A 27,541-nucleotide genomic window follows, 5' to 3' on the forward strand; every position below is an offset into this window, starting at 1 on the left:
TTAATTTCCACACACCAAAAGTCAAAATTCCACACATTATTAAACTACATTGGGCAAATAGCAGGGCTTAGATAATAATTGTTAGTAAAAAGCATACAAACTGTCATTTCCTCTTATCCAAAGTAAGGTATAGGTAGGTAGTAGCAAGCTATTCAGTTGGATTAAAAGTCATCCAACTTAATTAAAACCATCCAGCTTGATCAAGTTCATCCGCGATAATAGCTTTTGTGTAGAGATGACGGTTTGCATCTTCAAAAATAATTGCCAAACGGTGTGCCTTCCTAATGTAGTTTAACGTGGTGTGGATTTCAACTTTTGATCTGTGGAAATTGAGTGCCTCGATGGTAGCCCAAAAGTCTACAACGAAAGGTTTCGGGATTGATTGCAAATTGATCCGTCTTTTTTCTCCCGTTCTATTTGTCAGAGGTAAAGCCATGATGTAACGCAACTTGCATATCGTTTCTGACCGCTGCGAGAAGATTTCTGACCAGTATCCGAAGAGCTGTCATAATACGTAGGTCTGTTTACTGACTGATTGGGCACTCGTCGTTTTAGCCATGGTCCTTTCTGGCTATATAAACCTTTGCTATTTCCCGTCAAAATATAGGCCGTAATAGCTCTCTAGGCTTCAATCATCTGGTTTTAAACATTGCATTTCAGATTCATTCCAAGGTCCAAATCTATATCAACAAAGATCCAAATCTATATCAACAATGGCAACGGAGACTGTTCTCATCATTGGCGGAACCGGAACCCAGGGAATCCCTATCGTTAAAGGTATGTATCAGCATTCATTTGAGTGACAGCACACTAACATAGGAAAGCATTGACGTCGGATGGTAAATATGCCGTACGAGTTATAACAAGGAACGCGGCTTCATCGGACGCCCAAGTGCTTGCAAAGCTACCTGGAGTTACGATTGTGGAAGGTAACTGCTATGACGAACCAACGCTCCGCAACATCCTCCCCGGCGTCGATCGCGTGTTTGCCAATACTAATGGCCACGCACTCGGTGAAATGGCCGAGATATACTGGGGCATTCGCTTGTATGAGTTATCCCGAGAGTTCGGTGTTAAGCACTTTGTTTACGCCAGCCTCCCGTATGTTACTAAACTTGGCAACTTTAACGACAAATACCAGGCGGGACACTGTGACGGAAAGGCTAAAGTTACCGAATTTATTTCCGCGCAGCCGACAAGTCCCATGGCCTGGTCAATTATAACGTCTTGCTTATACATGGAAAGCCTCTCGGAGTTTTTGGTGCCGATATATGAGCCGAGAGATGACGTGCATGTGTTTGCATTGCCTCTTGGACAAGGTAGATGCCCAATGATATCCCTCGATGACAATGCGGCCTATATCCGATGGACGCTCGACAACCCGTCGCAAAGCAACGGACGGAACCTAGATGTCGTCACAGAGTCCGTCACGGGTGATGAGCTCGCTGCAGCATTTTCCAAGGTTACGGGGAAGAAATCAGTATACAAGGATATTTCTCTGGATGAATATTTTAGCCTTCCCGTTTTTTCTGATCCCGAAGCCAAAGTAGGCGCGTCCGGTGCATCAGCAGCCAATACTCTACTTACTGTTCGAAAGAACTTTTCTGGTCTCTGGAATAGTTGGAAGGATGAGCTATGGGAGGGGGATTATGAAGTGTTGGATCGGGTCTTGCCAACGCGATTTAAAAGCGTGGAAGAGTGGATGAGGAAGACAGGCTATACAGGCAAAGCCGCTCCACTCCTCAAAACCTTGAAGATGGCCAAAAAATGAGCTCGGCTCTTTTGAAGAATCATGTCGCTTGTATCTTGGTCATATATGTGGCAACAAGTTTCCATACAAACAGAGTTGCTGTTGTTCCTATCAATACAAACAACGATAGCAGTTTTCTCTCGCGTCTCTATCTACTTCTTTGCATCCCAATTGGTTTCGCGACTACTCGCGATAGCAGCCACTGTGAGAACGCATGATCCAAGGACTACAGCGGTTCCACCAAAGATCTGAGCGTAGAGGAAATCGCCATCGCCAAGGTCAATCAGTGCACCGGCTATAGGCGGACCAGTGAGACAAGCAAAGCTGACAATGGTGAAAATCATACCAACCCGGACGCCCATCTTTTGGCGGTCCTTGGTCAAACTGCCCACGCTACCCACAAAGAGGCTCTGCACGGCGTTTGCAAAGAAACCGTAGACAATGATCCATGCCAAGAGGCCCGAGTATGAGTGTACCAGCCTCCAGAAGTACAAAAGCACTCCTGCACCAAATGTAAGAGGGATCAACACATGTAGTGCATTGCCGATGACGCGGGCTGCGAGCCAGGCTGGGAAGATGCGTCCTGGAATTCCGATACCGTTGATGGCGATGATGAGGTAAAAAGACTGGGCGGGTGGAACGTGGATGACGTGGGAGCCGAATATTGAAATCTGCGTTTGCAAAGTATTATTAGAAAACTGTACGCCAGAAAAATAAGAGGTACATACATAGTAATAGGCAAAGTAGAGACCCCAGAGGGTTAAGAAGATGCCAATAGCGTAGAGTGAGTAAGGAAGCTCTTTGAAGGCCGTCCATTCAACAAGAGAGCCGGACTTTCTTGCCGCCACTCTTGGCTTCACGACGAGCAGAGTAATTGCCGAGTTGAATACAAACACAAATCCCATCACTCGCACCGACCAAGGTTCTCCAAGACGCGGGAGTAGCTGCTTAGCAATGGCTGGAAACACCATTCCACCTGTGGCAGCGCCAGCGGCAGCAAAGGAAACGGCCAATGCTCTGTTCTTGTCATCGTAGTATGTGCTGATGAGAGAGATCATGGGACAAAAGATGAGTCCATCTCCAAGACCTACGCAGATGCCTTGCGCCAGCAAAAGTTGCCAGTACGTGGTGGCAGAAGCCGCAGCGAATATCCCCAGGATTTGGAGGGCGCATCCTATGGCTAACGTGATACGGAGATATCCTGCATCAAGGCTGCGCCCCGAGAAGGTACCGACGAAAAAGACGAGTAAGAGTTGAATGCTTCCAATCCAAGATATGTCTGACTGCGAGCGGCCCAAGGTAGAAATGTAATAGGATTGAAAGAGGCCCCAAGATCCAATATAGCCAAAGGTATCAAAGATCATCAAGTGACCAGCTAATATCTGAAGATAGGCAGTCCATCTGGAAGGAGATGTTGGGTCCATCGCCGGGGAGGGGGGACTTGACGATGTTTCTTCCGAGGACTCGACAGCCTCGGTCTTTTCGGGGTCGACAACCGAGTTGTCCATTTTTTCGGTACGATTTTGTTTGTGATTTCTCTTGCTAACTTTCTCTTTGATGAACTTTTGAGACACAACATATAGGTGGTTGAGGTTAGCTCTCCGCACTACTGTGAATACGCAGATCACAGGCCTACAGGGGAAGGAAAATTTTCATTGGTAGCGTAGCCGCATCAGCAACTAATGCCGGTCAGAGAGGCAGCGTAAGCGGATGATGCTCAGAAAGGCAGGTTGCTTGACTCCTCCATCTCAAGGATTAATTTGTCGAAACCTGTTCACTTCACAAGTCACAAGGCTGGCACTGTATAGTGGCGTCTTTATGGCGCACATATGGTTTCTACTTGCAAGGCAAAACAGTACGAAGAATGAAAAGCACGGATATTTGGAAACCAGCCAGGAATTGCACCTTCTATTCAGAGACATAAGAAGAGGATACCAGTTCAGGTATTGTCTTGGCGTATCTGATATGCCTAGGATCTTCTGTCCTCAGAGAATATATAATGACTTAGTCACAGTATGACGAACAACGGTGTTCCTGCGCAACAAATCAACCACAACTATGCAAGAGATGTAAGCCCCTGAATGATTCAAAAACTAAATGCAAATTATGCGGCCTAATCTGGAAGTTGCCGGGGAGTTAACGGGACATGAATCGGACATCTCACTTTTGCATGTGGGCTACTAGGCCTATGGGTTACCATATAGAGTATTATTGTCATATCCTCAGAAGTGTTTAGGGTTTTACGTGCTTATAGTGGATCTAACTGTCTAAATCCGGCCGAAGCTGATGGGCGCAGTCGGTAGTTGGAATTGTGCCGAGTCTCAAATGTTACCCCGTCAGCAAAGTACTGACACACCAGATGCTCAAATGTGCGGAAGGATTCAAGGTTAGGATTGGACCTACATGCGCCATGCACACCGCCTGTAAGGCTGGAACTTGCTGATGTTTGTTTGTTTTTGTTTTATTATTAACGTCCACCTGGAACTTGCTGAATACCACACACGCACTATTAAGAATCCGCGGGACGAGCCGCCAACTAAAGCAGAACATCGGATTTTAAATAGAATTAGTACAGAGTAGACTAATTGTTATTGTTATTACCATCAACATGTTTCACGATACTATGTGTTGCTCGTATAATAGTAGTGCTTTCCGGGGTTTAGAAGCTCGTACACTCCGGTAGTTGCGAAACATGGATATTCTAGAAGCCAGGTTGCATCGTACGATGGCAAGTTGCTTGCTTACTTGATACTAGTATATCTCACCTGCGTACCAGAGAGAGTCAGTAGTGCAAGCAAATCTTATGCGGTGAAATGATTCACCGTAGGATTTTACGAGCTGTGGGGCAAAATTTGGCATCTCCTATTGCATATCTTGGGAGGGCTGAAATAAGAAAGCAAACATAATCTTGGCACATGCTTACCAAAGAACATCGTCTTTTGTTCCACGAGACCTTTTGAAGCTTCTGTCCCGCTTTTCATCTCTCTTCCATCATTTTTCAGTCACATCATTGGGGCAGGCGTTGATGCTACCATGCGCGCTCTGGCCAATACGGCAATACAGCCTGGCCAGCCAAGGCAGGTAGGTGTTGACCAGCTGAGATCCTTCTCTTTCCAAAGCCGGCTCGGGCGTATTAGTTGAGGCGATCTATCAAGGGCTTAAAAATCCTCTTTCCTAATCAAGGAGCCTATGGATGCAGGCATAACTGGGGCAGGCGTAAGTAAAACACTAGTGGCAACATGCGTCGTCTTATATAATTCATCGTATAATTCTATCATATATACGACTATAAATAGGCTATTCAGTGTTGTCCTGATACTCGACTGCTTGGCATGAATCATTAACATCTTCAATTCAATCATCCATTCACAGTATATATATTGACCGCAAAGTCCTTCGCAACTGCTCCTTCTTTCATCCAAATCAATACCCCATACAGCATCTTTCCTTCCTGAATTCTCGGACTACTCTTTCTTAATCTACTTTGCCTTTGTTTCAATATTCTCAACATGTCTATTTTGGCTTCGAAAACTATTGCCATCAACATTGTTGATGTGCAAGATGGCCATGGTTTTGCCGTCGAATCTCAGCTTGGAGACTTCAACCGTTTAGCCCTTCTGGAGGCTCAAGTCAAAGAGCTTACACAGTGGAAGCGATCAATCAGCCCAGCAATCACTTCTGTCTCATCCAGTGATTCAGACTCTGGATCAGATTCTGATACCCCCTCTTCAGAACTATCACTTGATACAAAGGAACTTCTTCCTCCTCCCGTTTCTACTGGCGACGTCGTCAAGCCCTCAAAGGCTGCAGCAAGGAATAACCTCCCAGCAAAGAAGCCAGATATGGATATGACATCTCGTATTTTGACCATCATCCAAGGATACGGTCATAACGAAGAGAATGCTGAAGGTGAACAATGGCTGGGTCGCGCAAAGTTCGTTCCACGTGTTCAAAAGCATGTTGACAGCAATGTACCAATCGAGCTTGTCCTTCCTGCATTCCCCTGGAAGAGTGTGAACAAGGTGGAAAAGGTTCTTGGAGCTTTACCTGATTTGGGCGAGGAGCTGGCCCTAGGCCGTCTCCAGAATCTCTGCGAGGATATCCAGGAAATTTACGCCCCTGGAGCTTACGTGACCATTACTTCAGATGGCCTTGTCTATAGCGATCTCGTGGGTATCTCGAGCGAGGAGGTCTTTGAATACGGATTGAATCTGCGACGTATGGCTGAGGCAAAGGGTTATGACCGTCTCAAGTTTATGCGAATCATGAACCTGGTTGGCGTTAGCGACAGCATCCAGATGACCAAGGAGGAGTATGTCAGCCGCGTCGATGAATCCCGCAAGATGCTTGTGGAAAAGTACATGCCCAAGGGATTTGACGCTCGTGAGGCCATCGCCAACGATCCAGATATCAACCTCACATATTGCGGCTACATCATCTTCCTCAACAAGGATTTACGGTACAGCCCTGTAACAGCCAATGTTACCACCAAGGGAGAGTATAAGCGAACCGTTAAGCGAGTCGCCAGCGACATGATTACCCGTGGCAAGGTAAGATCTTTATTTTGGGCAACCCCAGCACTAGTTACGTTGCATAGCCTTTAAGCTAACATTAACATTTTGCAGGCCTTTGCTGCTGCTATTGATGACAACTTTCCCGACCACGTTCGTCTGTCTATCCATCGATCCACCGGTACCAACAAGCTATCTTTCCCTCTGATCCCCCAGCCGAGCCACTTCTCCATGACCCCTTGGCATTGCTGCCTTGCCGTCACTTCCAAGGGCCAGTTCCGCACCGCTCATGCCATTGAGTTACGCGAGTCATTTGATGTCATTGAACAAAACGGACGGCCCTACTATTACCGCGACCGATCTGATGTGTGGAAGTGGGATGTGCCTGTTGAGTTTGAGGTTTTCTACCCTAGAGGACTGTATATCCGAGCGAAGACAGCTGAGGGTGAAGCTGCGCCAAAGATTGGTCCTAATGAACTTGCCAAGATTAAGAAGCTGAGCAAAGGATTTTCGCCTGTTATTCCCATGGGGTTTGCTTAGTTGTATGGGGATAGTCAATAAGTTTGTTTTATTCCCTTGTCGCGATAATTAGTGTATTCCCCTTCTCTTTTCTACTAGATAAAAGTTTTGCTTTAGCTATCGATACAATTGAGCGATGTTTTGTTCCAACTACTTGAATAAATGTGCTACTTATGTTTGTTTACCCTCTAATATTTGGAGTTTGATCACATGCAGTAGCTGCTGTGACTGTTCGATGAGTTATCGCGTGACAGAGACTGTCGGATTTGAAACCTTAAGGCGCTGCCCTCTAAGAAGCACTGGCTTACGGCGCTGTTTTTGCTCGATATGGGTCTTACAGGGGATGTCAATGCTACGATGACATACTTTGTACATGAATTCAGCACGCCACACTCCCCGTTTTATAACAATTAACTCAAAGTCATCGGGGAATTATTAATTGCATGCATTTACGTGCATACTCCCGCTTGAAGCTGAACTATGTGAGTACATGCACTGATTGTGTCTCGTCGTCTTGACTCAATAGGGCCTGATCGCTTCAGCTGACAGTATTGGTGTATGCTCGTATCGATGGCGAAAGCGATTATCCTGATTATTCTAGTATACGTAAAGGTGTATATCTCTACGTACTCCAGAGCCAATCTTCAGATCTTAATATGGCTTACATTTGTTACCCAACATCGCTCGCCTATTTCATGGTGGCCGTAAGAATTGACTAAGTTGAATCTAAGCCAACGCATACAAATTCCGGAGCCGAGGCTATGAGATTAGCGTGTATCGCTCGGCACTGTCAGAGTAAAATCTCTTTCAAGCATTCGGAATTACTTTTGCAAAAAAGCGAAACTCGATGCGGCCTAGCCTATGTTCTTTCGCATTTTTGGTAGTTTCTTACAGAGATAAAGAACTCAGGCAATGGACTTATTACGTAGTAAGATTTATGATCAGATTTTTCAATTAATAGATGCTCAGTAAACTCTTCAACTTTATTGCCCTCTCCTCATAACAAAACATCAAATCAAGTCTATACTAGCTATAATGCCCCAACTTGTTATAAACGCTTATTGTGCCTACTGCTTGTCCTTGGCGAAAAAGCCTTGGTCACGGTAATCCTTCAGCACCGACGAAGGCTCTCCGGTATAGCCAACCTTTACCATCCATTCCTTTACCGACTTGACTCTGGTGGGCAAAATGTCATCCAACAGAGCATAGTCCCTCTTGGTCAGCTCATCCTTCCAGGTATTCCAGAAGCCCGAGAAGTTCTGACGGAACGTAAACAGGGTGGAATCATTGCCACCACCTGCAGCACGACCAACTATGGCATCTGGCTCGGGGAAGATTCCCAATTTAAAGTATTCGTCCAAACTGACATCCCAGTGAGTTGCCTTTTTGCCGGTAACCTCTGTAAAAGCCGCAGCAACATCCTTCCATGCAATATCTTCAGTTCCAACATGGAGTTCAAGGCCGTTGCTGCGCTCTGGGTGGTCAAATAGCCATCGGGCGTAAGAGCCATAATCTTCGAGATAAATAAGTGGCATCTTTGCAGTTCCAATGGGCAGAGCAAAGAGCATTGTTTCAGGGTCGCTCGGGTTAGGGAAGGGTCGAAGAAGTTCCGATAGACCTTCCATATAGAGGCATGAGGTTAAGACAGACCATGCCATTGGCTTAGTTGGCTGGGCTGCAATGAAGTCGACAACCTTGCCCTTTCCATCCAGATGCCCGGTTCTGTACTTGGGGTTGTAGTTTCCGAGCCTAGTTGCATATTCAAGACCGGCATAGAGGAAATGCTTCAGGCCAAACTGCCGGGACAATTCGTAAAGGCGGGTACCCCAATAGACCTCGGCCTTTTCTCCAATAGCAAAACCATTGGTGTTGGCGAAAAGGTATGAGACGCCCTCAAAAGCTTTCAGAAGGGTGGGCTCATGGTAGCTATCCCCCTCAAAAATCGTGACTCCGGGGATTGCGGCAAGTTCCTTTGCTTCGGGAGAAGAAGCATTCCTGGTAAGAACGCGGACGGCATATTTACCGTCAGACGCAAGGGCTGCAAACAAATATTAGTGAACAGAATTCTTTTTTAAAACACAATTAAGAGTATACCTTTGACGACAGGGACTCCCTGGGCACCAGTGCCACCGATAACAAGGACTGTTTCAGGCATGTTGTAGATGTGGGGAGTAGAGGTTATGAATTGAGCTTGAGCTTGAATGTTTCTTTGTAGTTGAGTAATTGTTGTGAAATTGTTGGTGAGGATAATGTTTGCTCTCTGGATATCAAGAGGACTTATATAGACAATTGTATCAACTAGCATTGAGCGAATTCGTCAGGCCACTTTGCTTTAGGTTCAGCTATTATTGAATTCTTGTTGCCAGCCTCGGGCAGATTACATCACAACTGCGCGGGCAACTTTCCTCCAAAACTCCGCGACTAGGGATGATACGCATCACTTTGGTTTTGGTCTTGATTCAGAACTATTCATTGCCGCTGACATATTGGTTCCCACGCTTGAGCGGTTAGTCATTCACTGCATTGCGTAGAGTTAAGTTCACGGTAAACTAATCAGCCGGGCGCTGTGCTGAAGGATGAAATACTAATCATCGTGGTTTAGTGTGTAGCAGCCATGCATAACTAATCACGTCAGATCAGTAATCATTAATTCACATAAGAAGTCTATCTGGAAGCATATGCTTTGAAATGTTTCAATCGGAGCATACAAAATTCCATTCGCAGAAGCAAATAGTCTTTTGCTTTATAATTATGGAACTCAATGTATCGTTGGATGAGATTTAATGGCAAAAAGAATATTAAACAAATTGATGAATCTGTAGACAGGGTTGTTGCTACTGTGCCGCTACTCGCCCTAGGACTGTGCGATTATTCGCGAAAACTCGGCCAGAGGCAAGCCTCATCACCATACAAGACAGCAGATTAATAAAGGCAATTCATAGGGGTATACCTATTAAAGCAAGCATGCGTCGTAAAACATCGATTTCTGTACGTGCCGCTGCTAATGCAACGTTGTCTCTTTTTCCCTTGAAGAATCAACGCTAGAACTGAGTAAGATACAAGTGCATAGTAGAGCAGCGTCACTGCTGAAAAGAAGCAGTTGGAAACAATTGGTACAAGTTGACCAATCTATTCCTGTGTTTTTACGGGATCAGTAATCATTCCAGCTAATACAAGCCTTCGGTTTCTCATGAAATTATGTAAAAGTGAGGTAGATTACATTGTCCTGTTGTCTATGCCTAGTGAACCCGGGATAGTATACCAGAGTCTCAAATCCCGTTTGCACCAACAAGACGTACAAAACGTACAAATTCACCCGTTACAGATGAAATGCCTCAAAAAGTATACACCTATGGGTATCTCCAAGTAAAGAAAGTCTTTCTACTTCTGGCCGTGGAACTGCTTCTAACGAGTCAGCTTCAGGACTAACCGTAGACAAGATGACATGCTTGAACTTGCCGTAGAAAGCTTCAGGACTAACCGTAGACAAGATGACATTGCACCACGCAATGCTCTCTGCTGCCTTTATTTCGCGTGATATTTCTTGTATTTTCGCCCGGACTATTGTAAGGCTAGTTTAAATGTTTAGGTTAGGCATCTAAAATGTAACACCATTTCTCGGGTACAGGCTACCCCTTTTCACTTGAGAGAAGCCTTGACTATTAACACACCCTGGCTATTACAGGTAGAAGGAGTCAGATGTATGGGCACGTCAGTAGCATTTTCATTGTTCATACGCTCTCGGCCTCTCCGTGGATTGCTGCTCCCACGCGGCGTCGTGATTATGGAATTTCTCCGCTCTGTCTGCACTAAATCCTTGGACACAGCGGTGCATCTGGACGGCGACCTAGACAGGGACCCAGACGGCGACCACCAGCTGGGATGGGCCTATGATCTTTCTGATTGCTCTATGGTGATCATTGAAGGAGGGTAGCATAACCGGGCAAGAATACAGCTATTGGAGGAAAAAGATACAAACAAAAACACGTTGGGCGGACGCAGTAGGACGTAGGATTCCTCTAACCTACGATGTGGGTCAATATCACCTCGGAAAAAATGTTGAGCCATGGCGTGGGGTCTCATAGATGGCCCAATGATGGTCTTTATCATTGCTTGAACCTCAGATACCAGAGGACATATTCTGCGGTCTAAGCGAAAGAGACTTTAACCGGGCGTTTCCTCTTCAATGTCGGCATCTCAGAGAAAGGATGATGTATGCGACGGTAATATAGATGCGGACAAAGGTCCTTTGACAGGAACAAGTAGTATTTTGCCTTGTATTTCCTAGACCGTATGACGCGTTGGCTTAGGCCGAAAGCGAGTATCAAGCCTGACCCATCGACGCGTCAACGCTTCCAACTGCCGTCTCAAGGACAGGCTGATCATGATAAGTCTTGGAGGTGACAAATATTTTACTAATTCCAGTGGTTCTCCTATCAAGCCCCATGTAAACAGTCACAGTCTACACTCTAGGCTTATAAACTTCAGGGGGTCGCTGCTTTTGCCAGACGAGTGCCCACGGTACCAGTGGCTCCGCTAGCGAGAACAAGCCTCATAATTTTATTCGAACGCCTACTTTACTCTCCTAATCGGTTTCTCGTACATAGTCTGACAATCTAACCCTTAACAAATCAGATGAGTTGATAATAGCTAATAGTGGTGCTTTAGATCACGGGCAAGAAGGCTTACTTGCAAGGGGCAAAGAATTGGGGATACGGAATACCTCTTCTTACACCAACGTTACATTATTTCTAAGTGACAGAGGGACTTATCAATGCCAATCTTCCTCTCATATAGACTAGCCGGGCGACTGGTATACCAATTCACTCTGTACAAGAGGAATTTTGTAGATTAATTCAAAGACCATGTATGATCCAATGAGGGAATCATAAGGGGATACTCTCCTGGGCATAATAATTTCCTTCGGGAATAATTTTACGTGAGAATGGGTTGTGAGGACGCTCGGTCTTCGGGTTATCAAGTGTTCGGAGCTCCGAGTTCACTCTCATCAATTTAAGACTACGACACTTCATCCCCGTGCTTCCTTCTATCAGTGACTGATTTGTATATCAACATAAATATAACCTAATATGCCCTGTTAATCAGATACTTGATACCATTTACTCATTGCAACGAGTATTTTAGCATTTAGAGACCTCGCACGTTGATATATGGTCGGATGAGGTAATGCGATAGTGCGGGTGGCGACGGACAGTGTATACGCGGAGCGGTTGGCCAAATTGCACCTCCCGATGTCTGGCATGTTGCTCATAAAAACTAAAAGATTCATTTACTATCCTCTATAGAACATTTACTTAATCTTCTTGATCCAAATTAGCCAATAATGCTGCGTGGAATCAGAAGTTGTGGGCGTCTGCGCATTAGTCAAACCGCCTGTTTAATAATCGGATTATTCTATCCCTTTTTATAGGCATCAGCTAAAACTACAGCGCCTCCCCGACCAGCGAAAAGTAAGATACAACTTTCATGCGTTCGCCGACCTGCAAGAATGACTCGTTCGAATGTCGGCGATTCAATTAAGGAAGTGGCCGGAATTCATCGCCAGACGTTGACTGAACGGCGAAACAGCCAACATCGCATCGGCGCTCGATCGGTCAAAATTCGACCAAAGAGGGCGCAATACGTGGCCAACGCCTGGTGAGAGAACGCAAGCCTTGCTTCTCTCGCCAAATGGTTTATACATGAGAGCTTGGTGATGTTGGCTTGCTAACTTAAATTGTGTCATCTTATTCAAGTGATACATGTCGAGGACGCAGAGTCCGCTGCACCGGGCAGAAGCCCTGCGAGCGATGCTCAAAGTTCGGTATTCATTGCGACTATGGAGATGGAAGTGCATCTGCTTCAGTCACTGAAGTTATTGAGACTACCAGGTATGTTCTTCCATCCCCATATACCTTTTCATCCGGGCATATGTCCTGGGGTTATCTGTTGCTGACGACGTGGAATTGAAGCAGTGAAATTCAAAGGCTCAAGGACAGCGTAGCTGCTATGCAAGGCAAGCTTAACTTGATGTTCTTAAGCCTTGAATCTATTCAGAAGCAGACAAGTGTTCGACCGGAATCTCATATCAATGCAAACCTCGAGACCGATATGATGATACATTCGCCGTCCTGGAATTTCCCTTTACGCTCAGCCACGATACCGTCCTCGATAACAACAGCACATGGTGCTCGCCGAATATCTCCATCCCTATCATTTAAGGGATTTAGAAGCTCTGATACGAATTTACAATTGGTGCAGCGTTACCTTGGTGCGTCGCAACATGGAGAACGCGAGTTGCCCATTACTCCCTAGTCGGCAACACCGCCGATACTCTCGGCTGGAGGAGAAAGCAGCCGAACAAGGATACAGGAAGTAGCTTCTCTAGCTAACCCATCCCATAAACTACTATGGCTTATCAACCGTGCAGAGGCGGTTCGGTTGTGTGATCTCTACGAACGTGAAATAGGAACGATCTATCCTATAGTCGAGATGAGAGAAGTGAAAGACAATCTTGGTTCGCTGTATAGTGCTTATGAAGCTATGAAGTATTCGCCGGGGTCACATAAGCCTGGTGTGCAAGTGCCAGAGAACATGGTTGATAGCGACGTTCAGACGTTGAAACTCATTTTAGCGATAACACTGCTAGCGGAGGGTGGCGGTCGACTACAATGGCAGAAGCGATGTGTCAAGAGGTTCAACAGCAGCTGGTTTTCCCAATGGGACGGTTAGGCGAGAGGAAGGATATTGAGAACATGGCACTCTTAGTTCGTACCTTTTCCATTCTTTTCATCAACTATGTAATACTTTCACTTTTCTTACTTTCACTTTTCTAACGTATTCGACGTTACGCAGGGCATCGAGAATCAAGCATGGCGGATGATCGGGCTTGCTGTACGCCTGTGTATCGAACTTGGCTTACATCAAACAAAGTCCTCACACCGAATCCATAACAACTCCAAAACTTCTGCGAGAGAACTTACACTGTTCTGGGATGTTTATATCCTTGACCGACGCTTTAGCCTCAGCACGGGCAAGCCGTTTGCCATACAGGATATAGATATTGATCCAGCGTTACCAAAAACCAGTCAGTATTATTATCTCTCAGATGGCACCAGCATTTTATATAACTCGTGCCTCTGGTGCTGCTGTTATCTCTCTCTCTGCAGTGTACTATGTCTCACCTCGCTTACCAGTATAAGGATAATCTATCACCATATATCCGCAGCATGATCGCGTTTGCAAACATAGGATCTCGTGTATGGGCATCACGCATCTGCATCGAAGGCAACAGTTTATATGGCGATGGAGAAGAAATTACTTACCTCGATTCCCAAATCCAACAGTGGAGCATCACGCTCCCTTCTTCATTGAGGTTATTCGACCCTCAAGCTTCTTCCCTTGAGGAACTAAGCATGGCCCCATCTCACAAGATACCCTTTGACTTTACTTCCATAGGAGACAAGTCCTTGTTCATTCGCGCACTGCTCTATCTACGCGCCAATGAGCTTCGTATCTTGATCTATAGACCTGCGCTTCATTCAGCTGCTTCAATCCAGAAGAACCCTCTGAGTGCGCGCACTGCCGTCAACGTTGCACGGCGCTCACTCAACTTATTACTGTATCTCTGTCGCCCGTCAACCCTTCATCCTATGCATCACGTCTGCGCGAACCATTTCCTGGCTTCTTCACTTACTGTCTTGTTCCTCGCGGTCACACACGCACTAGAAGATTTGGATGCCGAAGTACGTGATCAGTTACTCTCCGCTCTTAGCTTGCTGGAAGACCTCAGCACGACGACTAGCCACTTAGATAGCCTCTGGTCTACTGACCGAAATTATCGAGACCAAGTAAAGAGACTTGGTGGAAGGCTCCAAGAGGGGACGATTCGGAGCACTCAGGCAACACCAGCAAAGGACATATTCTCTACGTCAATGCAAGACATGGAACACTTTCCTATCGGGTTTGGCACAGAAGAGGTTCCGATGTTTGACTGGGATATCACAGCCGGCCGGCCTTTGCCTGAAGAATGGTTCGGCGACTTGCAAAAACCAAGAGGACAATGGCTTCCAGAACTTGACTTCTCGTAAAGCGCATTAGAAGACTAAGAAGTAGTCTCGGGAATCTAGGCTAAGATACGTATAGCCTCTATAACTCGTGGTGTCTTTAAAGAAGCTTCTTGTTCTTCAAAACTCGCTTAAGGGTGGTTTCCAGATCTTCCTTCGGTATATCCAGGACTTCGTTCCACCTCGTTGCGCGTCCTCCAAAGTCGCAAAAGCCCCATGGCCCGTGAGTCGATCCAGTAGCCGAATCGAAATAGCCCTTTTACCATTCACCGTTAGCGATCGTCGGCCGCCCTCTTTCTGCTATCTCCACCGAGGAAGCCCGTGAGATGGCTATCTTCTTCCCCAGTAACCTCTCCAACCCCTCAATCACTTCATTCCGACATACTTTGAACGAATTGACATATACCTGCTGATTTCTGGTGATATCGGGGTGCGTTAATGCTGATGCAATCGCTTTTCCCACGGTCTCAAAATTCGTTGCGTCATATCGCTGGTTGCCCGAGTCATATATCGTAGCCTTGTAGTCTTCAATCTCCCAACCCATCAGACCAGTACCAATCTCTAGCAGCTGTGAGATATTAGCTACTATTTTCCTTAGTCAGATAATCGGATGTTCCTACCGAGTCGAAGAATGGACCCGTATACAGAGCAGTCCATGTGAGGCCCTCGGGTTCCTTGCTCTTCAGATATGAAAAGACTTCCTTTTTTCCCTGGGCAAACGGTGTAAACTTCTCAATCTCAGGTAGTGAAGTATCACCGCCATATTCGGTGGAAAGAAATCGTTTCACGCCCGCAGCTACAGCAGCATCAATAGCATTCTTTTGTATAGTAACATCGCTTGCAGCAATCACTGAGATGACAGCATCTTGACCAGTGAAAATAGAAGTGAGAATCTCTGTTGTGTAGTCGCGTTTATGTACCGTAACGTAGTCGGGAAAAGAAGATTTGGAGAGCGGTCGCACAACGACTGATACGTTAAAGTCGAGTTCCTTCAAAGCCGGAATAGCAACAGAGTTCACACTTCCAGACGCCTAAATGATAAATTATAAGCATGCGCTGTAAGCCTATCGGCTTTTTTCTGAATGGCTTACTCCCAGAATAATAACATTCTTGATCGTGGCGCCCATCGTATGCCTCGGAAACTATGTCGTAGATTGCGCTTCAAAATGCAACAGCAGCTGCGATACTTGTGTTTAACAGCGATAGCCACTACAGTATTATAAAGGAGCACATTGATGCTTGCAGCTTAGATAACGGATCGTAATTACCATGTTTATGTTGGCTTATGGGTCAGATTTATTTGTAAGATTTTTTTTTGTCATTAAACACGAATTATCTATGTACAAACATTTCAAATCTGTCAATTAACTAAAATTTATACAAAGTATTAATACTTTAGGAGGAGATATAAGCAGAAGTGTGGACGCGGAAGCGGAAGCGGAATTGAGATTAGTATAGAAGTGGATGTAGAATGTCAGCAGAAGTACAATGGAAGCGGAAGCGGAAGCGGAAGTAAATTAGGAGCAGTAGTGATATCAGAAAAATAATAATATTAAGTGCTCATAAATCGTGAAAAAGGAAAAAAAATAAAGAGGGACGGTGATCGATGTCACAGGTGCTACGCAGTGATATCGATTGACGATGTTCATCTCGGTAACACTGGTAGCTTTACATGGCGCCGTCAATACGGAATTTCTTTTAAACAGAAACGCATATTAATGTATATAACAGTTAAAAGAAAGTCATTTAGTATGTATAGATACCATTCTATGTTACAATCTATGTGGACACTTCACCCATCACTGGTGCCCAATGGCATAACTACGCTCACACTGACTATTATGTCGTCCAGATTGTTGAGCTTTTGTGTTCATCACATCCACTACACAAAAATTCACCAACTATAATATCTTCATAACCATCATTAACACTTTATTTCTTTTTACCATTCTTCCATTCAATTCTCTTCGTGATTTTGTTGTCAACCTCTTGAGTGTGTTCTTTCTTCTCATTGAATCACTCCTCCGGACTTTTCTCAAGACTATGCTTAGTCGACAATATATCCTTGTGTTCCTTGTCTCGCCGATGATATTCTCGCTCAGCCGATTCTAATTTGCGCTTATTTTCTTCAATCTTTGACTCACTCTCGGCTTTCTTCTTAGCTTCTTCGAGAACTTTGCGGTAATAATCGACCTTAAGCTTTGACTCAACAACGCTCTGCTCCGCCTTAATCGCCACTGCTTCAAAATCAGCCTTGCTAGTAGCCGACTCCTGGATTTTCTCGACGACAAAAGTCTCAGCAACATCTGTGATGAGGAGCTCCCCGTCTTCCTCGGGGATTATCATTGGTGCCACGTAGACTTCCTGAGTTGCGGCTTTGAGAAAGTCGTTGACCATGGCGGCGTCAGGATGGGTACCGTCTTCGAGAGTGAACTTTTGTGAAATCACATCACTTGTGATCTGAGGTGAGTACTTGTCGATGGCGTCCTGATATATACCTCCGAGGCTAGTCTGTACGTCCTCGTTGGAGCGGATAAAGGCGGCGGCTTCTTCGGCACTGACAAATGTGTGCCCGCTATCAGTGGCGACTTTCAGCATGTTCTTCTGGACAGCCTCGAACTTCTCTTTGCGCCTCTTGGGTGATAGCTCAATTTGCAGATGCTCGTTGATCTGCTGGAGGGTATAGGTGCTGGCCTCCGGAGATCCCATGGCCAAGGTGGAATTCTGGTACGACGTGCCGCCGGTGATGGAGTCGGTGATGCTGATATGTGTCTTGCCATCCCAGAGTCCTCCCTCCCTGTACTCACCCGTGGCCTCTGGTGCCTTTGAGACAAGCTCCACCAGTGCTGGTACGTCTTTATTTTCGCATATGGCGATGAACTCAGCTTGGTTTTCCTTGGTAAGTTCCAGGCAGCGCGGCTTCTCCAACCTCTCTAAAACGTCTAGTTTATGGGAGAACATGTTCGCGATGACGCCGGCGTCGCCGCCAAAACCGGCCGCCAGGTTCATCCAAACCGACTCCTAGTGAAGTTCCTTATTTTTCTCTCTTAGCTAGTCTACGAAAGTCTCGTTGGGGTTTTTAATTTGGTGTTAGATTATATATCAAACTCTTTCGCCAGCGATAGGCCAAATGTACGACGCGAACTAATTGTTAAGGCGATCTGCAAAGGGGGTTAGGCCGTTGCTGTAACCGAGGATGACAATACGATATTTGCCTAGCTAGGCAGGGTTATATATTACGCCCTAATGCACTACACCGAACATAAAGTAATGCCAGTCCGTCAATGGTGTTATCTAGTAGATGTACTTGCAGGTAGCATCGTCGATGATGGCGCGGTGGTGGCTCAGGTGGACAAAGTTGGGGCCTAGAAAGCCCACAGTTGGAATGTTGTTGATGTTGCCGCCGTTGAGCATGGTTTCACGGAGGAGAGCCTCGTGGTTGATCATATGCTGTTCTCGCAGAGCCAGCGTCTCGCCGCGGAAGTCCTTGCTGGCGTTCCATTTGAGGGCATCCATAATGGCAGGGTCATTCGGATTGTCGCAACCGAAGTAGCCGTTGATGCTCTTGAAGAAATTCAGGCTTGTGTCCCGTCGGCTGAAGAGCGACTTGGCTATGGCCGCATCGACAGGGTGCTCCTTGACATACAGATAGAGATGCTGGGTGCCCTCCCCATCGATGGCGTGCTGGGTGTGTATGCCCTCAGTCAGCTCGCCTGTGTAGGCCTTTTCGGTATATTCGTTGAACAAGAGGTGGCCTTTGCTGTTCCAGCCATTGTTTTTGAAGTCGGTGACCAGGGGCCGTCCGCTCACTCAGGTCAACTAGCTGCGGCTTCACGAAGCCCGGCAATTCTCCAGAGTGACCGGTCACCAGTGGATATTTAATTCCTGGGAGACTTTTGGCAATGGAAATGATCTTTTTGGGGAGGTTAGACATATTGGATGAAGGGAATAATAATAGAATAAATATTCGGAACGAGAGTATTAGCTATGGTTGAAGAGAGGATCATGGCAGAGTAGCGGTAAATTCACTGCGAGATGAAGAGGTTGGCAACACATGTAATTATATAAATTTACATGGATCAACTTTCGGGCTGGTTATGCAGCAGCTGAAGCCATCATCAGCTGGGCTCAGCCTCTGCAGCTAGACACGGCTGGAATAAGGCTGCCGAGATGCTATTGGCCAGTATTGATTATTGAGACGCGGGAGTATCCGCCACCGGTGCCAATAGTGCCATAGAGCTATCCCATTCTCGTCACCTCTTCTTTGTTGAGTAGTTTGAAGATTGGTCTAGGCTGTGCCACACCGCGCTGAGTCCAGCTGAACTACTGTTCTAGATCTCAGAGCTGAGTCTATTGAAGTGAAAATGGCTTCAAGATGACAAGGGACATTGCTGGGAAAACATTCCATCCGTCTGCGCCCAACATTGAACTTTCAGCCGAGGAATCTTGGAGTGGTTGGCTCTGATGGCAAAATATATAAAATAAACGAGCCCAACTGCATCACTCTCAACCATCCTCTTTCTTTATCCTTCTTTCACCATATTAAACACATCCATCTCTTCAAACATGGCCAATCCCACCAAACAAAAAGGCGGCCTAAGCGCCCAGGTCATGTCTGATACTGGCATCACCTACCTCTACGGCTACCGTTCCGTCTTCATCCGCCCAATGGACGTTGACCAGCGTGCTTACGTTCATGCGGCTGCGGCCAAACAACCCGGTGCTGTTGAGGTAGACATTGATCTCACCGCCGCAGCGAGTGCCAACGTTCCAGGCAAGCCCTTCACCATCAACATCTACGCTGAAGAGCTCTGCTTTGTGACAGGCACGTCGTATTCGCTTCCGGGAGTGTCTCTTTCTCTCCACTGCGTCTCGTCGTCTTGCCCTCATTAGACGCTACCTCGGCGAGCACTCCCATCTCGTTCAACCTCAACGGGCTTGATAATACCGCGGTTGCCAGCACTAGAACCACTCCGCCCACAGCCAGGGGGGCCGATGCTCCCGGCCTCTACACTCTTGAACCAGATACCGGCTTCTTTGGAAAGCTCTATGAAAAAGCCACGGGGGACACAGTAGTCATACAGATCAGGTACAATGAGGCCAAAGGGCCCCCAACTTGCGCAGAGACCGGTGTAGCCGGCAAGAATGGCGACCCTGGGACCCGTGGCAATGATGCCGGCAGCTTCAAAATCTATGTAGAGGAGCTGGAAAACTCAACCATCGCCGCCGAGGGAGTGACCAACAAGGTGTTGTTTGCTATCAGCCTTAACGGAGGCAAGGGAGCACGCGGCCAAGACGGCCAAGACGGTGGCAACGGGGGCCCTGGTATTGACTGGACAGTATCAGAGACCTGCATGCTCATGGTAGAGGATTTCAAGGATCCTGAGATCCTCCTCGGCTTCCTCGGCGGTCTCGGAGGTGCGGCCGGCCGTGGAGGTCCCGGCGGTCGGGGAGGAGCCGCAGGGACAGTGTCCATCTTCGGGCCCGAGTCTGTGGCTCAGAAACTCCAAGCCATCTTCACGGTAGAGAATGAGAACGGCTCTAGCGGTGCCAATGGCAACCCCGGGCGGCCTGGCAAGCAAGGCCCTTACAGCCGATCCAGATTATACCAGCCCAAGTATCGTAGTGGCGAGTGGGACGTCATGAAGTCCATAATCCAGCCAAACTCGCCTTATCGCAAGGTCTGGGATGTTATCACTGCAACCGTCACGGGATTGCAGCATGTGTGACCAGTACCTCGGCAGGATCAAAGGCGTCGTGGGTATGAGAGCCAAGTTCAAGGCGTTTATACGCGCTGTCCAGGCCAAGCACACGCTCATCTCGGAGTACAACAGGGTCTTTACCCGGCTGGCCGAGATTGAGCTTCAGACACAGAAAGAAAAGGCCATCCAGGCATCACTTCAAAGCCAGGTGGGCGTTGTGTCCGATGCCAGCCTCCAGGCTGGCTGTGGCGGCGTTCATGACCGTGGCGTATCATCAGATTGGCAAAAACACGATGAAATTGGTATACTCCATGATGCGTGCCTACAACTGCGCGTCATTCCAGTACTCCGGTGTTATCGGTCTTCTCAAGCCTCTGCACTGCTTCAGCGATGTCACCGCCCAGCTACTTGATGTGGCCGTCAAGACGCGCCTCAATCAGGACTTTGGGGCCTTGTTTCAGAATTGGGCCAAGCGACCAGCAGTGGAAGAGGAGATACCGGTCGAGATAACAAAAGAAAACGGCACCTATCTCGAACTGTTCCAGAAGACGAAGAGGCTTAACTTTGACCTTACATGGACCGAGGCCGTAAAGGCTGGCTTTGATGAGTCGTGGTGGGATATCCGGCTGGAGTCGTGCGAGGTCTATCTTCACGGTGCCACGGCCAAGGGCAACATTGTGCGTGTCAAGATTAGCAACACGGGCGCGTTCCGGTTCTACGCCAAGGAGGGCCAGCTGCACATTTTTGAGTTTGACACGTCCATCCGCCCGTTTGCGTACAAGTACAGCGATGACATGAAGACTATGGAGCCGACTACAGAGCCAGTGCAGGGAGAGACATTTTCACTGTCGTTTGAGGCTAATCACCCGGCCGTTTACCTGCAGTCGCCGCTAACGGGTTGGACAGTGGAAGTAGGGGATAATGTCGATCTCTCAGGGCTGACCAAGGTTGAGTTTCGCATAAAGGTTCTCTACCGTACAAAGTAACGCATTGCACACTAGACTGTTATGTTATGACTTAAACTACTATAGAGGCTGTTTTGATAGTTGAGAAAATAGGATCAGTGAAGCTGTATATCATCGTCTGGGTTGCCTTCGGTTGTTGGATATTCTAAACTTGATCTGGCGGATAGACATCTGAGATTTGACCAGGAAAGGATTTGGGGAAGTCCCCGTCTTTAGGGGATTAGAGCATTAATCTGCATTGTGTGTTGAATATTCTACGGTGATATCTCAGGTTTGATCGCATCTGACGCTATTCAATCCTGCAAGTAGTCGCTTTTTTCAGCAATGGATATAAATCCCATCACCATCCTGTTTAATAATTCTATAGACGATTGTTGAGGATCCCCTAGCGGCGCTAAACTGTCGGCGGGTTTTGATGAAGGCAACATCCACCATGAGACACACATTGGCCGCTGCAAGATGAAGTATTTATATCGTGCTTGCTGATGGGAAGAAGAAGCAAAGTGTTTTATATTAAGAAAGATCTTTGGAATTTTTAATTTGAGAATTAGATACCTATGTAATGTGTTTTGATCAGAGGTAGACCACTTGCTGTTTTAATACGCCGAAAAGAGCGGCGCAAAAGACATCTGACAGCGTCCAGGGTAAGTCCGTCAGCGAAACTAAGAACGTAGCAACTCAAAAAGGCTGTATGTAACAACAGAGTCTAAAACGTATCAAGTTTTATATGCTGCATGAAGCTAAGCATGTACGTTATTTATGCTTAATTGCAGAATCACACGCTTTTACGTCATTCAGCAGACATGCCATTTCGTTTCGCATTTAACGCTTAAGAAATTATCTATATATCGACATCAAGTATTATCAAGGTCGTTTTTCTTTAAACTATTTCATCCCAGTGAAAGCCCGCGGGCAGAATCTTGTCATTTGCGGACCGCATCAGCAATTCCAATCTTGAGCTTATCAAAGTCAAACAAAATAACTTTATCCTTAGCAAAAGTCTCCCCAAGATTCCCAATGATCCAATCCCCATCCCCTAAAGTTCGTACGTTCAACACACAAGCAGTCTGTGTACTCGAAATGGCAATCTTCTCAACATAATTCTGCGGCAAGATTTCCCACTCGGGAGTCCCTGCACCAAACTGATACTTTAGGGATGGCAGCTTAGACACCTTGGAACACGGCACGGAATAAAACGACTGGGCTCCGTTATTAGGAGCCACAGATGCATCGAGCGTAATCGGCGTTGCACCAGTAAGCTCAATCAGGCGAGCGTAACTGTTCACTGATACGGGTGCACCGCGGCCGAAACTCGCATAGTCAAAGACAGCCCCCGATGCAGTCTTGTTAAGTGGTTGCGATTCATTGCCAATCAGGTGCTGCGTTACCGGAAGGGCCCAGTAGTTGAGGATTTCGGGGCTGGTGATGATGTCGATGATGTTCACTTGCAAGTTGACAACGCTGTCATACCAATGCAGACTTCCAGGCTGGATGAAGTTTGCATGATATCCTCCCAGTGATTGCAGCGCATCATTCCCATTGCATAGAGAACACGCTGGTGCAGCGTTGCCAAACGTACTGTTGTAACAGTACAGAAACGACACAATAGGACTGGAATACAGACGTCCTTTTAGTCATTTGTTTCGAGATCATCATTGTCAGGATTGACCTAGCATTGCTACTATTGCCTATTAACTTTCTAAAGAAAGCTTAATAGCATACTCGGATTCTCAATGGAAGAGCAAGAAATGCAAAAGAGGTTTATTAACCATACATCTCCAGTCTCGTAGTTGGCTGCTGAGAGGTTTGAACAATTTTCACCCAAGGCACGGAACTCAGCTTTCGTTTCACCAGCTCATATTATCTCAATATTACACATTATTTCATTGGAATAACGGCTATTTAAGTCTTTTACGATATTTGGGCTTTACTTTCGCGCAAACTGTGTAAGTTTCCACTGTCCAACACCTTTACGCATACGAGAGTGAAAACGCATGAGCAACTTGATCACCACACCTCGGCTTGGGTACAAAGATTACTAGTTTTTTACTCCAGCAACATTCAACGTATATCTATTAACAGGCGCTTATACAGGCGGCTCTTATACGTATTATACCAAAGTCACGAGTGTACATGTTGTCAGTCGTTGGGCTCAAGCCGCTGCGCAAACCGAGACTGACTCTTTCTTCTTAAAAGTTCTGCTTTTGAGAACCAAACTGCGATTTATTTTCAATCGTCTTCTAGCAGCCGTATTCGTAGCAGTGAGGTCTTCCAGCATCGGGTTGAGTTTCAGAAGGAGAATTCTCCTAAGACCAAGCCTCTTTCTAGTTACTTCTTTCGAAAAAGGTGGGTATTATTTTAACAACCGAGCAATTATTGCACCCATGAAAACAAAGCTACGGTGATATTGCCATATGAGTTTTGAGTAACTAGTTATGGCTCTGGTAGAAATTTCTGTCAATATATCTCAAAGGTCAAAACATCAAGAGTCATAGGTTAAGAACGTGAGCCCAATTGGTTCGTCTAAGCTCGTTCACCCCCATTTTGAGGGCACCTAGGAGTTCATTAGCTATTTGAACACCAAATTTCCCTATAAAACTAACATTTCATTGTATGGGCCTAAATTGAGAAATCACGCGAGAGAAACGTTGTTACAGGCCGACTTCCCATTGGCTCCTTGAATGCGATTCCAGGCTCATAGCAACTACATTGACCGTTGACGGGTTGGAGAAACATTGAAACGTGCCGAGGCTTTAAGATTCAATTAAAAACATTGTATATATGGTTCAAGTCATACAAAAATCTCTTACTGTGTTATAGCTGGGAGAGAAAGTCGAGGCTTGTAACCTACTTGTCTACTCAAATGTCCTGAAGGTGCGATAGGGTGGATCTTACAAGACTTCGATGAACAGCTCAATTCTACAATATGATTCCTTTTCGGCATATTGTGTCTGTTCATTTCATATTGAGACATTTCCTTGTAGTGAGTTAAAACATCTGTTCAAATTCGCCGTGGTTGCAGATACCCTAGAGTTCTATATATGACGCGGCAAAGTACTATGCAGATTGAGTTACTGAATATTGACTATTTTCGGTTAACAGTTGTTAATCTATATCTTGATTTGGAACAAGATTACCGAGTGGGCTGGTCATATGTGAGACTGTGGTAGTATTGTGTACTCGGGTGACGGAATATATGACATCATTAGACATTCCAGAATAAACACAACCAGCCACGATGGAATAGAAACGTAGTTGAAGAGAATATACCGGGATCCAGAATGTGTTAAAGCCACGTGAAGAAGACTGTGCACTCTTTTATCACCATTTATGGATAGGAAGTGAGACAAACAAGGAATGCGATATTTAGGTGCTCCGAAATTTAGCATATCCCAAATGTGTAGGCCTTTTTAGAGTCACGTTTCGGCATCGAATTCTGCAAGTAAATAAATAACATATAATTATTGTTCATTAAATCCTAAATCATACTATATACGCTGAGAGACATGTATTCTACTAAAGGTGGATCACATAAGTGCCGTTGGGCTTGCCATGCTCGTCAAATGAGGTCATGGTAATAGAGCTCTCCATGGGAATAGCCTCAATCTCCTTGACCTCGGGGCTCAATGACACCTTGGGCTTAGGTCCCAAAGCACGGCGGGACTTTTTAGAGCCGGACATTGTCACTGGGGCACTGTCCGTAAGACGGTGGGTGCAAGTGCCGCCGGGAATGATGACGTTGCCAATGTATCCCTCGAGGGTGGCGTACTGGTGGAAGATGGCCTGCCAGTTAGGCTGGATCGTGCCAATGCCGCCGGGCACAACCTTGTCATACAGAGAGACGACGGTCTGCTGGGCAAAGTTCTCCTGCTGGCTGGACTGCGCATACGGGTCGGGCACAGCCGAGTCGAGGTTGTAGTTGGAGACCCAGACGTTGCCGGTGGAAAAGGGCACGCCGTATGAAGGGTCAAAGGCGTGCGAGTCCAAGCTGTGTCCAATCTCGTGGGCAAAGACGGTCACGTCGACATCGCCGACCATGAGGACGTTATCGCCGTTGGAGCCCGCGGACTTGTTGCCGGGGACAAAGACCAGGTGGCGGACGAACTGCCTCATGCGAACGGGCAAGCGGCCAAAGATGTCGAGGATTTGGATCTCGCTCAGAGGAGAGTTCTTGTGTCTGCAAAAGGTCCAGGTCTGGGCGCAGTCGTCATAGTGAATGTTGAAGGGGATGATGTCGTTGGGGGAGAAGCCGGCTCCCTGAACCATGGACTTGCAGTCCGAGGGAATCCATCCGGCACCCCAATCATCCCAAGTCGAGTGTGTGGGAGCCAAGTTGTTCATGAGACCTGGGCCTAGAGATGCCAGGCCATTTCCGGGGAAGTTGGGCGTAATGACGGGCTTGTTGAGGTTGGCCGCAACAAAGGGGAGAAGAGAAAGAAGAGCAGCCTTGGAAGCCATGTCGAAGTCTATAGTTTCTACTACTTAGAAAGCTTTGAATCGATGCTTTTCAGCTGATCTACAATACGGCAGAGGGACGAATACTCCTCTTTATATACAGCAACCTACAGCAACTAATCTTAACATAGATCTGACCGAGGAATCCTACATCATGGGATCCTAGAACACCAGACTCGATTATGGGAGCCCCAGTCCGGCAGGTGGCTCAGTAACCCATTACTATTCGGGCCATGCAGTCTTGGCATCAATGGGCGCTTTACTTGAAAAACAAAATGGCACTCCTTCAGCTTTAGGCCCGGAAACATTAAAAATCCCTGCAGTAACAATAGCCATCAGATCCAAAGAAACATCCTAAAGCAACAAATACAGTTGGAAGGGTTGCCTATTTGATCTAAAGAACGAAACCACTGATCGACAGGAACATGAACGTAGTTTCAGCAAGTCACTATTATTTTTGAAGGATTCTGTGAGTGAAAGCCTGCGATGCTACCTTGAACGGGTGAACCACCGGGCCAGCTTCCGGAACCACTTTAGCAGTCCGAACTAGGGGTTTTAAATTAGAACCTTTTGTCTATAGTTATTTTTTAAGCACAGCACGATGCTAAACGTAATCAGTATGACCGCTGGCCTGGCGCCTTGCAAGAGTCAGGATGGTGGTATGAACTTGTTTGTCAGGATTATGGCCTGCCTTTCTTTGCTAGTGCTTCTAGCCAAAGACAGTATCTTCCACGATGGCCATCAACAAGGAACCCCTGTTAGAGTTAATCAACGCGTGAGCTTTTGTCATTTATTTGTATTCCTAGCTCGGGTCTCGGGTTACCACTATTAGAATGCAGACTCGCGTAAATTTTTGTACAGTTTGGACAACCGTTGATGCGTTCCGCGCCAATAGGTCATTAGAACCTACATGTAGATACCACTTCACGACAACGTTGCATGTTGTCCGGCGAGGCAGCAGGGCCAGCATCTGCACAGTCTCTGTTGAAGCTGCTTGATTAGTCGAGTTGTGAACCGGATTTCGCATCTCACGCAGCCATGTCCAATGGCAACCCTCGTGTAGAAATCCACGGAGAGAAAGCACTTTTGTCGGCAGTCAGCGACGTGATCGTGGCCAGTCGTAATCGTATGAGCCCACTGCTACGGCCATTCGCGAGAGAGTCCGCGCCCGCCAAGAAAGGCCGTAGAGGACTTTTGGCTTGATGATATTTCCGCAAGCTAGGTCTGACCGTGAATGACTATCTGGTAGCCCAGCCATTGGTAAGACTCTCTCTTCGGGCTGTGCAGCGGTGAGTAAACATTGTGTGAGCAAATGCCGCAGAGACCAATCGTTCAATGCAGTGGAGATGACAGCGATGTTCCCCGTCTATTAGTGGAAACTGCATGGGCTATCCGGATTGCCAGAAACTCTGCCTCCCCAATAGGCAACAGGTTTCATTGCTTGCGAACCAATAGGCAGCCTGAGCTTGCGAAATCCTTCTTCTCCCTAGTCTCTATTTCGAGAAGACACGAGGGGCGTTGTGAGGCTTGAGCTTATTCGCGCCATTCCGCAAGTCCCGCTTCAGCCAATGTT

The 27,541-nt window shown here is 46.6% G+C and overlaps 12 protein-coding genes across 12 annotated transcripts; 5 read left to right on the forward strand and 7 right to left on the reverse strand.

The window, feature by feature from the left end:
- Window positions 1-649: 649 nt before the first annotated feature.
- M431DRAFT_130371 (hypothetical protein) lies at window positions 650-1,859 on the forward strand. Its single transcript, XM_024912447.1, has 2 exons — window positions 650-777; window positions 825-1,859. The coding sequence occupies exons 1-2, from the start codon at window positions 714-716 to the stop codon at window positions 1,769-1,771; spliced, it is 1,011 nt and encodes a 336-aa protein (XP_024779691.1). The 5' UTR covers window positions 650-713; the 3' UTR covers window positions 1,772-1,859.
- Window positions 1,860-1,902: 43 nt separating this feature from the next.
- On the reverse strand, window positions 1,903-3,174 carry M431DRAFT_72473 (hypothetical protein; the record flags this gene model as incomplete). Its single annotated transcript, XM_024922029.1, has 2 exons — window positions 1,903-2,421; window positions 2,479-3,174. The coding sequence occupies 2 exons, from the start codon at window positions 3,172-3,174 to the stop codon at window positions 1,903-1,905; spliced, it is 1,215 nt and encodes a 404-aa protein (XP_024779692.1).
- Window positions 3,175-5,592: 2,418 nt separating this feature from the next.
- On the forward strand, window positions 5,593-6,801 carry M431DRAFT_488793 (hypothetical protein; the record flags this gene model as incomplete). Its single annotated transcript, XM_024916606.1, has 2 exons — window positions 5,593-6,300; window positions 6,376-6,801. 2 exons carry the CDS (start codon window positions 5,593-5,595, stop codon window positions 6,799-6,801), a joined length of 1,134 nt encoding a protein of 377 aa, XP_024779693.1.
- A 1,046-nt stretch (window positions 6,802-7,847) lies between these two features.
- Window positions 7,848-8,935, reverse strand: M431DRAFT_132 (hypothetical protein; the record flags this gene model as incomplete). Its single annotated transcript, XM_024912475.1, has 2 exons — window positions 7,848-8,818; window positions 8,875-8,935. 2 exons carry the CDS (start codon window positions 8,933-8,935, stop codon window positions 7,848-7,850), a joined length of 1,032 nt encoding a protein of 343 aa, XP_024779694.1.
- Window positions 8,936-12,289: 3,354 nt separating this feature from the next.
- On the forward strand, window positions 12,290-13,512 carry M431DRAFT_476561 (hypothetical protein; the record flags this gene model as incomplete). Its single annotated transcript, XM_024915476.1, has 4 exons — window positions 12,290-12,438; window positions 12,537-12,671; window positions 12,756-13,051; window positions 13,211-13,512. 4 exons carry the CDS (start codon window positions 12,290-12,292, stop codon window positions 13,510-13,512), a joined length of 882 nt encoding a protein of 293 aa, XP_024779695.1.
- A 701-nt stretch (window positions 13,513-14,213) lies between these two features.
- On the forward strand, window positions 14,214-14,489 carry M431DRAFT_62056 (hypothetical protein; the record flags this gene model as incomplete). The annotated part of the gene is made up of 1 exon (XM_024921607.1): window positions 14,214-14,489. A coding segment is annotated over one exon (276 nt), but the record flags the coding sequence as incomplete, so codon positions are not given.
- Window positions 14,490-15,105: 616 nt separating this feature from the next.
- M431DRAFT_476563 (hypothetical protein) lies at window positions 15,106-15,973 on the reverse strand (the record flags this gene model as incomplete). Its single annotated transcript, XM_024915477.1, has 3 exons — window positions 15,106-15,414; window positions 15,467-15,877; window positions 15,938-15,973. 3 exons carry the CDS (start codon window positions 15,971-15,973, stop codon window positions 15,106-15,108), a joined length of 756 nt encoding a protein of 251 aa, XP_024779697.1.
- Window positions 15,974-16,631: 658 nt separating this feature from the next.
- M431DRAFT_536588 (hypothetical protein) lies at window positions 16,632-17,880 on the reverse strand. The gene has a single exon (XM_024921001.1). It carries the CDS (start codon window positions 17,853-17,855, stop codon window positions 16,863-16,865), a length of 993 nt encoding a protein of 330 aa, XP_024779698.1. The 5' UTR covers window positions 17,856-17,880; the 3' UTR covers window positions 16,632-16,862.
- Window positions 17,881-18,140: 260 nt separating this feature from the next.
- On the reverse strand, window positions 18,141-18,780 carry M431DRAFT_137 (hypothetical protein; the record flags this gene model as incomplete). The annotated part of the gene is made up of 2 exons (XM_024912558.1): window positions 18,141-18,601; window positions 18,657-18,780. 2 exons carry the CDS (start codon window positions 18,778-18,780, stop codon window positions 18,141-18,143), a joined length of 585 nt encoding a protein of 194 aa, XP_024779699.1.
- Window positions 18,781-19,970: 1,190 nt separating this feature from the next.
- On the forward strand, window positions 19,971-20,692 carry M431DRAFT_170728 (hypothetical protein). Its single transcript, XM_024913026.1, has one exon. It carries the CDS (start codon window positions 20,201-20,203, stop codon window positions 20,573-20,575), a length of 375 nt encoding a protein of 124 aa, XP_024779700.1. The 5' UTR covers window positions 19,971-20,200; the 3' UTR covers window positions 20,576-20,692.
- Window positions 20,693-22,436: 1,744 nt separating this feature from the next.
- Window positions 22,437-23,135, reverse strand: M431DRAFT_72967 (hypothetical protein; the record flags this gene model as incomplete). Its single annotated transcript, XM_024922090.1, has 1 exon — window positions 22,437-23,135. A coding segment is annotated over one exon (699 nt), but the record flags the coding sequence as incomplete, so codon positions are not given.
- Window positions 23,136-25,009: 1,874 nt separating this feature from the next.
- Window positions 25,010-25,999, reverse strand: M431DRAFT_502174 (hypothetical protein). The gene has a single exon (XM_024918115.1). The coding sequence runs from the start codon at window positions 25,969-25,971 to the stop codon at window positions 25,030-25,032; it is 942 nt and encodes a 313-aa protein (XP_024779702.1). The 5' UTR covers window positions 25,972-25,999; the 3' UTR covers window positions 25,010-25,029.
- Between the last annotated feature and the right edge of the window lie 1,542 nt (window positions 26,000-27,541).

The sequence above is a fragment of the Trichoderma harzianum genome (assembly GCF_003025095.1).
Source record: "Trichoderma harzianum CBS 226.95 unplaced genomic scaffold M431scaffold_1, whole genome shotgun sequence".
Classification (NCBI taxonomy): Eukaryota; Fungi; Ascomycota; class Sordariomycetes; order Hypocreales; family Hypocreaceae; genus Trichoderma; species Trichoderma harzianum.